Source organism: Gobio gobio, assembly GCF_949357685.1.
Source record: "Gobio gobio genome assembly, chromosome: 8".
NCBI classification, from domain to species: domain Eukaryota; kingdom Metazoa; phylum Chordata; class Actinopteri; order Cypriniformes; family Gobionidae; genus Gobio; species Gobio gobio.
The window spans coordinates 40,531,713-40,543,175 of NC_137114.1; the positions used below are offsets into that span (position 1 = coordinate 40,531,713).

The 11,463-nt window shown below is 39.2% G+C and overlaps 1 protein-coding gene across 1 annotated transcript; it reads right to left on the reverse strand.

Moving 5' to 3' along the window:
- Positions 1-1,362: 1,362 nt before the first annotated feature.
- tubd1 (tubulin, delta 1) lies at positions 1,363-10,721 on the reverse strand. The gene is made up of 8 exons (XM_079823541.1): positions 10,243-10,721; positions 10,013-10,160; positions 9,716-9,932; positions 6,610-6,841; positions 6,356-6,520; positions 6,137-6,265; positions 2,056-2,239; positions 1,363-1,973 (listed from the first exon to the last, which is right to left on the reverse strand). Exons 1-8 carry the CDS (start codon positions 10,391-10,393, stop codon positions 1,871-1,873), a joined length of 1,329 nt encoding a protein of 442 aa, XP_079679667.1. The 5' UTR covers positions 10,394-10,721; the 3' UTR covers positions 1,363-1,870.
- Positions 10,722-11,463: the final 742 nt, after the last annotated feature.

Here is an 11,463-nt window from a genome sequence, read left to right on the forward strand (position 1 = left end):
TTTCTAATACAGTGTTTACATTTCTCTTTTGACTGCCGTTATCAATCTCACTCTATTTTTCCCTCTTTTTGAAATTTGTGAAATCATTAATGTGGACTTTATTTCTTTTGCTATTTGAAATGAGCACACACACAAAAATATATTTATTGTATTCTCTCATTCACTTCTATAAAGGTTAACCTAATTATGACGACTTCCGCTCTGAGAAACCCAGAAATGTGAAAAGGGTCCATTAAATTGCAATATACAAACAATTAACCCTCTGGGGTTCTTCATTTATGGGTCACACTCAGGACCTTCGAGTTTGAGTAAAATCAATGAAATATATTTTTGTTCAATAATATTTTTTCTTTTCTTTGTTGATAATTAATATTTCTGCAATAATTGACCCATTTTTTCCCATTGAATATAATAAAACATTTATATATATATTTATTTTTATTAAAGCTGTATTTCATTTTAGAGTCAAGCCGAGGCCTCATGAAAGCAATTTTTTAAATGAGATCGGTGCCATCCGGTGGACACATTGAGCATTTTTATCACGCAATAGCAAATTTTTACCACTATAGTGGATCTTGCGTTTTATAAAACAAATTAAAAAATTGTAGCTTCATTGGAATGGTCCGAAACTTGGTGACTTTATTGGTACTTGGTATATGAACACCCTACAAAAATTGGGGACAGGATTTGGAAAGTCTAAGTGGTAGTAAAAAAAAAAAAATCACACTCAGGACCTTCGGGTCAAAAATGACCCCCATAGGAAATTATTTTTTTTGTGCATACAATCTACAAATCAGCCAGGGTGCTGGAAAAGGGACTCAACAGTGAAGGGGTGAATCTCTAAAACATCGAGTGCAAAACAGACAAATAAACTCACACACACACACACACACATACACACAAATGAACGCATGCCATTCCAAAAGCTAATTGTGTTTTTGTGTGTGTGTGTTATTTTGTCTGTTTTGCACTCTTGATGTTTTAGAGATTCACCCCTTCACTGTTGAGTCCTTTTTTCTGCATCCTGGCTGATTTGATTCTGTATTTTCATATTTTTGCCAATTTCCCATTCATTTTCTATGGGGGTCATTTTTGACCCGAAGGTCCTGAGTGTGACTATTTTTTTTACGACCACTTAGACTTTTCAAATCCTGTCCCCAATTTAGTTGGGTGTTCATATACCAAGTACCAATAAAGTCACCAAGTTTCAGACCATTCCAATGAAGCTACGATTATTTATTTTTTTAATTATAAAACGCTTCGGGTCATTTTTGACCCGAAGAACCCCAGAGGGTTAAATATGTATCCATAAATATCAGAGATAAATACCAAAGGCAACAAACGGTAATACTAAAAAAATAGCCAAAAAATGTCTGTCTTTGTTACATGTACTAACCATAGTAATAACAGTAAATTATACATAATTACATGCAACTAACCCTCAACCAAACCCTAATCCTACCCTAACCCTATAGTAAGTACAATTAATATTACTCAGTACCTTAAAACAAAGTGCAACCAAAATTGTAATTGGTACAGTAATCAGTATTTTGTATAACATATACAAAATAAAAAAATGAAACCGAATCAGAAACGCTAAAAGCCTAAATATATCATGAATATTGGTCACAAAAACATAAAATATTTGATAATAATGAAATTCAGGCAATTTGACTGTAAACAACATGATCAAAATGAAACGTTGCTTTTATGTCATTCAAATACATTATAAATGATCTATTTAACAGTTAGAGCTTTAAAAGGCAGAAATAAATATTCGTATATCACAAAATGATGGATTTAACTGCCCTATTTTATTTAACAAATATAATCCTCCAGGGCCAGTAAAGTCATATATGAAATCGGTAAATCAGAGGTGTGTGTAGCTGGAGATGATCTGCTCCAGTGCAGTAAAACTGTCCAGAAAATCCTCCTCAGAGATTCCAAACTTTGTATACTGATGAACATAGGCCCTACAGGAAGAAAAAAAAAGAAGACTTTTTAAAAAAAACACTGCAGAAAATTGGCCAATATTTATGCTACTGTATTTCTCACCTCGAGGCAAACATGTTCCAAGCCTTCCTGACTATATTGTCCAGTGGTTTTAAAAGGGACTGGCTGTTGCTGACCAAAGTGGCAGACTTTTCATATCCATTGAAGACTACAGGGGAGTTCCATGTGCTGAAACTATTTTCTGTTTTAAGCCACGGCACATATAACGCAGGATCCTTAAAACCATCTGTTGATTGAAGTATTTTTCATGTTAGTAAACTATACACATATTTTTCAACACAGGGTAAGCTGTTTTCTGTGAATGTGCGAGACTTCCGATTCATTAGCCACTATAGGGAAATAACACGGAATGACAGTGCAGTAAACGGTAAGACAATTTGTGCTACAAACCAGCGCATTTTTAATTAAGACAATATATTAAAATATGAAGTCTGCAATATCAAGCATCATAACGAGCTGCTTTGTACAGCTTAAAATAACTGGAAGCGAATGATACCGGAAGCCAGACACATTCAAATGACCCGTTCCTGTGTTGAAAATTAGGTGGATACAAATATGTATGGGATAATCCACTGCTATCTGTGCATTATTGATTTTAATGCACGACGTGGAGGCAAAGAACCGCCAGCAGTTTCACAAGTGCTGCGTCCCAATTCGCCTACTTATACTATGCCCTTAATATGTACTGTTTTAGTGAAGTACATACTTGCGTAGCGGAAGAGTAGGCAAGTCTAACATGCTTATAATAAACTTCTCACTTGCTCATACATATAAATCATTTAGCCGTGGATTATCCCGCTTATACCATGGTCATCAGCATTGATAACTTAAAGCTGTTATTAATGTTTGCAGCGCAATATTTGACCGGAAGGGTAAAATTGACAGATATTAGATCTAGCATTCTGCCCACTCTGAATCAGACAGAGAGATAAAGTAGTGCATAACATTACATTTATTTGAATGAATTATAGCAATTATTTGAAATAATTATCGAGAGAGAGAGAGATGCGTATCTGTGTCTGTTCTGCGTCTGTCTCTCCACAACAACGAAGCTATGGGTGTAATACGTCACAAAAACATTGCAACCCCCTCATTGCTGAAAAATATATAATGGAACTTCCTGTGCATTAAATGTTTATGGCACACCTTCCAGCCAATCAGAATCGAGTATTCAGACAGACCATGGTATAATATTTTTTATAAAACCAAAGAACCAAAAATTACAATAATACTTATGGCAATTTGAAAAATGTTAGCCTACATGTTTACATTTTTTTTTTTAAATCTTTCCGTTTTTTACTTTTTTTTTGGTGAAATTATTTGGTAGTCAGAGGTGGGGCTAGCCTGGCTCCGCCCTCCTACGTACTTTTAATTTTCCTTCAGTACTCCGTCTGGGATTGTGGTATATTCTCTGGTTTTCTCCGGTCAAATTTTAACCGGTCCAATCAGCGAACAGAGGGAGCGGCTGAGAACGATGACGTTGATGTCATGCTCAAGTATAAGGTGACATACATCACAACCAAACGTTAGCGATTGGTCATGGCAGATCCAGAGTGGCTCTGGGCAGATCCAATAGTTTTAAAATTCAACAAAGTGTTCACGTCTTCAAGGAAGTTAACGCTTGTCAATGGAGAATTAAATGAAATGTACGCGAGTCTGGTAGGACCAGGCTAAGGTGGGGCGGGGTGGGCGCCAAATTCTTTAAAGGTTTCTCAAACAAATGAGAACCACTGTCTTCCTCAGATTCACTCATTCGCCCGGTGTGTCTAGTCATATCCGTAAATAAAGAAAAGTTGCTCCGGTGTATAGTGTGGGAGTGGCATAGGTTAGGGCATCACACTTGGTGTCTTTTTGACATGGGCATGGGCACTCTTTTGGTAAAAAAAAAAACAAAGCTGGCAGCGTTTGATTCTAAATAGCAGCGCAGGGCGTCTTTTGTTGCTCCAACAACAGCAGCTACAGTAGCCTACCCAAGAGTGCTTTGTGGTGCAGAGATATCAGCTGGTTACAGTATTGATAACTATTGCTGAGCGAACGTCAATGTCAGCTACAGATAGTTTTGTTAACGACAAGTAGTAGATGATAAATTTACCTGAACAACCAAGGATCCGTCCAATCTGTGTCCACACAGCCTCTTTATGGTGTATATTATGGTAGAGTTTTGTACTCATGTCATTTAACGCCTTGTGCCGACACTAGTACAATAAGTCCATCTACCGGCCCCTTCTCCATTTTTTCAAGTTGTTTTGGAAACGACAGGTCTAGCTACTCGTTTGTCATTGTCAAGGCGCTTGACGTAGAGCGTTTTCTTTCAGAAAAGTTGAACTTTATTCAACTTGAAAGGGACGTTGTGGTGGCGTTTAAAAAAGTGCTCAGGACTTTTTTGAAAACTCAGTTTACTCCATAGGATTATAATGTAAAACAGCTTTTCAAAAAAGATGCCAAGTGTGAGGTTCTGTGAACACGCCCTTAGTTGTCGCAACGAGCGAGAGAGGTTGACATGGAGCAGCCAAATCTTGAACTTCCGGGGAATCACCAGTTAAAAAAATATATATAAACAGAAGAGAGTCTGCTGGAAAAAAAGAGAACATGGCAGAGCTGGTAATAAAACAAGAATCAACATTAGCTTGACTTTTCGGAGATGGCAAGAACTGAAGGATTTGAAATGTTGTAATAGCGATGCGGAGATGCGTTTTTATTTCTCAACTGACACATGTTAGCCTGGCAAGCCAGACCCACATCAAGATGTTGGGTCTGGGAACACACCATTGGCAGGGCTCAATCCGAGGGGCGGGATAAACAGTTGCCTTTCAAATTCCCATTGCACGCAATAGGATAGCGCCACAACCAACCAGAACAACAAAGAAGGTGAAGCGGAGCTATTTGATACTTTCGCCGTATCCGGTCGGCAAAACTCCGAACACATCTTCCGTTTTTCCGAACACATCTTCCGTTTGTTCTTTTCTCAAAGAAAAGCTTAACTCCAAGTCTTCCAGAGTCGCGGCCAAAGCCGATTCAAAAGACCGCTGTTCGCCAGCTTTTTTGTTTTCTTTTACAAGTAGCACACCGCAACTCTGCCGTCATTATGTTAAGCCCGCCCACCGACTCTATACACGTTGTGATTGGCCTGACCAGAGTTTGTTTTTTCCAGCTCGCAAGCCAACCAAGCGGCAACCTCCCGCAGTTTCTCTTGAAGCCAATACGGAAGTGCCTCAAACTGCAGTTCATCGACTGGCCGCTAGGGACAGGATCCAGAAGGGAGCAGAATCTCATTGAGCCCCATGTTACAATGGCCAACTTCAGAGCAGAATAAAACATGTTTACAGCCTGGTACAAATTGTGCTTTTGGTCTATACGGCTCATTTTGCCCTTCATGACAACTGTGAGGGGGGTGAATTTTTTTATAACTCATTCGTTTGCATTATATAAAGCCTTAAAATTCTGCATAATTAAGGGCGTGGCCATTTCGAGTGACAGGTGGATAGCCATTTATCTGCTGTCTGTTAGTCATCGCGTCACTTAAGCTCCGCCCACGTCCCGCCTTTTTGCCCATTTTCTGTTATCCGGGAGTGACGCGCGATGACGCGCTGCCAAGATGGCGCGTCCCTACTTTGCGCTTCAGAACGGCTCATCAGAATCCTATGGGTGACGTCACGGACACTACGTCCATATTTTTTTACAGTCTATGAAGCCAACGGAGAGTTGCTAGACTACACTGGCTGCAAATTACATTTCTTGCCGCTAGGGTGCGTCTAGATTTCTAGGCTAGACACATGTTGCTCTCTAACAGAGTCGATCGTAAAGCATTACTTATTGTGAAGGCTCATTACATTATGGCTGTAGTAGCTCTGTGCTAGACTTTAATTTCAAGGAAGTACCATGTCTATTAATGGGTAAAGCTACATCTTCAACTAGTCAGCTTGAGATCATTTCCATTTAAACTGGTTATATCTCAAGCCTAGTAGAGAATGTTTTAAGAGCAGTAGGAAAAACAACATTCATCTGCACAGTCACACAGAGCCGAAGCACAACCAAAACAATGCTCTTCCACAAAATGCATGCAGTTTTGTTTACAGTGTACCTTTAAAAAAAATGCATGGAAGTACATTGAAGGGCTACTTGCCTGTAACCGCAGTAGAGACGTCTTTCCCCCGCAGTATTAGAAGATTAGCAAGTGACGAATTGAAGCTTTTATGCCTGCTGTTTGTCGCGCTCTCTCCTCCTGATGTGACGCTTACTGTCCAGTCAATTCCTTAAAAAAAACATGTGTTTGTTACATGTCATATATATAGCATCCTTCCTAACCTAATATTACATTAATATGTGACATCACAGCACTCACCTTCCTCCATCCTAGCACTGGCGATGAGCATTTGACGTAAATGTTTGAGCAGGCCAGGCCAGTTAAACACACTATAGGCCATAGACGTGCTGGACATCTGAGGAATGTTACACAAGCTGAGCAGTTTGTACTCGGGGTGACACACCAGAGAACTCAGTAATTCCCCTGTAGACAGCAGATAAACACTAGTAAAAGAGTGTCATTTTTGCCTGATGACTCTCTGAAATTGGACGTGAACTGTGAGCCATTAGTACCTATGGGGTTTCTGCTGTAATGGCAGGGTGAATCAGCAGTATAAGCGGGCTGAAGCACGCTGCCCAGCTGGTGAGCGATCACCTTATTAACGTCACTGATGGAGATGTGTTTGATGTTCATCAGCTGGCTGCAGATTTTGTGCACAGTGTCATTCTCGTGAACCAGAATAGCATCAGAGTGCTGGTAGAGATGTGACAGCGTGAGCACAGAGTTGTAGTTTTGCACGATCACCTGGAAAGGAAGACAAAATCACAAAAACAAGAATAAGGATCAATGCCAAATAATAGTGTCCATGATAATGATAAAGGAAAAATATAGTTTACAACACGTGCCAAGTCCTTCGAAATGTACTCTGTTTTCATGTTGGTTTAATATGGTTTTGATGGCACAAGACACCACAGATGAATAGGGTAAATAGTTTAACAGATATCACCATACTCCCCCAGTTGATTAATCACAGTACATTAAAGGTGCACTATGTAACATTTTTTCAGTAAAATATCCAAAATCGTCAAGTTGAGTACTTACAATATCCCAAATGTTTCCAACTATTTGTAAATCGGGATAAAAATGCTATTTTACCCAAGGAACCGGGACGCGTGAGGGAGTCAAATTTGCCATAATTTTCAACACACTCAGATGTATCTAACACCGCCTTCACACGGGGCTTCGGCGTCAACGTTTGACGGAGGGCGTGGCTGAAGCTTGGTGCTGACGCGACCGTCATAGTGACCCGCTTGGACCACAACACAACACAAAAAAGGCGTCTTTTTTGAAAGCTAGTCTGTGAGACTAATTTGTGTATGAAAACTGATCACTTTAATATTTGATTCCTCATTTGGCTGGGGGATAGCGCCTATTTGAACCACACATGATATGATATGCTGCCTGTCATTCAATGATAAACAGAGTAACGTTACACGGACGGAATACAAGCATGATACATTCCAGATTCTCCAACCGTCTCTGCCACCTCCTTCCAGGCCTGGTCTCTCCAGTTTGTGTCCCGGTATGTAAATAATGATTTGTAGTAAAGGACCGGGTGATTACCCACCGGAATTATTAGCTTTTCCTCCATTTTAGATCGTTCTTCACTCTTCATTCACCGGTGTTTTAAACGAACGCGATTGGCTAGCGTCTGCTCTAGGATATTTGTATAGGGTGATCTGATTGGATGACGCCTGCGTCGGCGCTTGAAAAGTTGAGAAATCTTCAACTTTTGCCGCTTGCAATGCGAGTGAAGCGACGCAACGGAACCCACAATTCAGTTCGTCAACGCATGACGTCACCCATTCAAAGTAAACGAGAAGCGTTGACGCCGACGCCCCGTGTGAATGCGGCGTAATATGATAAACAGAGCTGCGTTACCTCATACTCATGACCGCTAAAGCGGAAGTGGCGCCAGCAACTGTCATAATAAAAGTCCCTCTGCTCACGAGGCGTGTGTTGCCTTCATCTTATTAACAATCGCTCCAGCGGCCTTGCTCAGCTCTGCTTCATACTACAGTAACATTAATAATCACATCTATGAACATGATTTCTGCCCGAGTCCTATCCCGATTCTTTTCCACCGACTTTGAGGTGAAGACCACATGTCCCAAGATGCTGCGCTCAAACTTGGTGTCATCAAACTACGCCTTTGTTTTGAACAGGCGACCTCTAGTGGACGGAAAAGTTACATAGTGCACCTTTAAGACATTTTTTTAATACAAGTTTTCTAAAATATGCAAACGTGTCATTAATTAAATTTGCAGAACAGACATTTGAACATTGGATGAAGCCAGGTTCAAAGTTCTTGAATCGTTTAGCTTGTGTATTTTTACAGAGGGGGATTTGGGATATCTATTTTTATCATTTCATATAATGAGAAAATACTGTCAACAGCCAGAAAAAAAATTGCACCATGCCTTTAGGAATAAAATGTTATATAAATCAGGCGAATGATATATGGACAAAAAAAAAAACATAGATCAGAATAAAACTGTAAAGTTTGGTGTATGTAAATGCTACTGTACTGTACACTTGAATGTGCAATAAACACTTAAAAGTGTATTTTAGATGTTTTCTTTCTACTAGTCTGAAAGCAGGCATGGAAGAAAAATAACTCAAAAATGTATGTCCTGCCCTTAAAGCTACACTATGTAACTTTTCCGTCCACTAGAGGTCGCCTGTTCAAAACAAAGGCGTAGTTTGATGACGGCACGTTTGAGCGCAGAATCTCGGGACATGTGGTCTTCACCTCACAGCCGGTGGAAAATAATCAGGATAGGACTCGAGCAGAAATCATGTTCATGGATGCGATTATTAACATTACTGTAGTCTGAAGTAGAGCAGGAGCGAGTGTTGTGGAGCTGAGCAAGGCCGCAGGAGCGATTGAAGAGCGGGACTGTTATTATGGCATAGTCGCTGGCGGGACTTTTATTATGACACGGTTGCCGGCGCTACTTCCTCTTTTCCAGTCATGAGTATATGAGGTAACCCAACTCTGTTTATCGTATTAGATATATCTGAGTGTGTTGAAAAGGAAGTTATGACGTTCGCTCGGCGGCTGCTATGACACTTGTTCACAATGCAGTGAGAGTAAAGTGTTTCACTGAATAAAACCGGAGACCGAGGGTGACGCAGATATGACGCAATCGACAGGCGACTCCCTCACACGCATAGCTCACACGTCCCGGTTCCTTGGTTAAAATAGCAATTTTCTCACGATTTACAAATAGTTTAAAACATTTGGGATATTCTAAGTACTCAACTGAACAAAATATATAACACTGGCCTAGTGGTTTCTGGATATTTTACTGCAAAAATCCTACATAGTTCACCTTTAAGAAAAGTTTAAATGTATTACTCTAAAAATGTAATGTTGTATAACTGTTACCCCTTCTGTTCTTATTTATTAATTATTAATTCATAAATATTTTAGGTTTTTGGGGAATTGCCCCACATGACATTTTACAACCTGAACTAACATTGCCTTATCATAAACTGGTCAAATTATTTGATATTTTAAGAAACGTATTGACCTTGACATGCATGAGGGTCTGCAGAGGCTCAAATCCCTACAAAAAAAAAAATGTCATTGACCCAACTGTTAAAGCTCATTACCTCACCAGCTCCATAGGGCCATGTTATTTGATTTAGGATGAAGGACTGGGGGTATATGTCCCTCAAACGTTGAGTGACGTAGGTACCCACACCAGAGCCGGTGCCGCCTGCAACACTCATCATGGTGAAAATCCCTGCAAGACGATCACATCGCTCGATCTCCATCCGCACCAGATCCTCCACAGCCTCTCCATGACGTGGCCCATGAACACAGAACCTTCAGAGAAGAAGAGTAAACTGAACCCACACAGGATCAACACATGGAAAGCTCAAACTAAGAGCTGATCTGCTTCTTACCCATTGGCCCAGTTGTTTCCAGAGCCCTGCTTCTGGGAGAAATGTGCTCTGTCTCCATACCTCCATCTCCCAGATTTTGAAGCCGTGGCTATTGCTTGAGAGATGACCTTGGGCTCCATATCAACCAGCACTGACCGCGCCACAAGTTCTGTGAGACATAAACATAGGGAAGCTGATATAGATATCAAATATTACAGAGGTATTAGCAGGGTGAGTTGTGTTGAACAAACCTCCAGTTGAGCTTTCATAAAAGAACCTCTCATCACTGCATTGCTTGTAATTCTTTCTGTTTGGTCCATTTGAGTCACCGCTTATGACACTGAAGAGCTCCTGTCCGATCTGATTCCCACACTGACCCAACTGTAAGCTTACAACCGACATATCAATAACCTACGGGCTCTGTCTGTCCCCATGTCCCATTAAACGATGCGACAAACGATGCACGCGCTCGTGGCAGCATGTAAATACACAACTCCCAAAAGTGTAGCTATAGCAACGTTTACCTTCTACCTCAATTAAACAAATTCCCTGGATGTCAGTTTTACTATACAGAGTCAAAATAAAACGGAATACACATTATCTAGTAGCATTAAGTCACTACTTAAAAGAAAATAAACTTTTACAAAGTAAAAGAAGAGATGTTGTGCCTCCAGTTGAAGGCGGGTGCAGTTTTGCAAGCGTCGGAACTGATGCATGATGGGACAGGGAGAGTGAAAAACATCTCTACAACCATCAGATGGCGCACAATTTACATACTTTCTGTGGGCTCCCTTGTTCTACTCGTCTAATGTTCTACTAATATGTACTATAAATGTCACGAAAGCGTAGTCACATTTAATCACAAAATCAAATCAAACTGAAATTAGCAAAATATATATTTTTTTTTCCATAAAGCACAAGATTTTTTTTAAAAATATATTTTGCATTATTTTCATGCCAGCCAAGTACATTTTTCTCCAATTATTTTTTACTTTGTAATTCTATTTCTTGTGTCATTACTGCAGTAGATTTGAAAAAATAATACCATTATAATTTAAATAATAAGCATTTTTTCCATATTGCATTACAATAACAAGAATGTATATATTTTAGTATTTATTTGAATTATTGTATATATTTATTTGTATTACATTGAATTTGAGGAAACGTGATATTTTGTTCTTCTTCTTTGTTTGATTCAGGGTTAAAATATGATAACGTTGATAAAGTTTGGCAGTAAAGATAACATGTAGGCCTACTAACATATTTACGTGAAAGCTTATTCTATTCGTTTTAATTAATTACTTAATTTCAATTGTTTTAATTAAGTAATTATTTAACTAAATGTGTGTTGTAAAACATACAAATAAATAGATACAACACTATATATATATATATATATATATATATATATATATATATATATATATATATATATATATATATATATATATTATTTGTTGTATTATTGT

What these genes read in the sequence shown, in the direction of transcription:
- tubd1 (XM_079823541.1), bottom strand. Translation starts at nt 10,393, where the DNA reads ATGTCGGTTGTAAGCTTACAGTTGGGTCAGTGTGGGAATCAGATCGGA. An exon ending in GGAAACAACTGGGCCAATGG is followed by an intron (nt 9,933 to 10,012) that starts GTAAGAAGCAGA and finishes TCTTCTCTGAAG; the next exon opens with GTTCTGTGTTCATGGGCCAC. An exon ending in CAGTGCTAGGATGGAGGAAG is followed by an intron (nt 6,266 to 6,355) that starts GTGAGTGCTGTG and finishes GTTTTTTTTAAG; the next exon opens with GAATTGACTGGACAGTAAGC.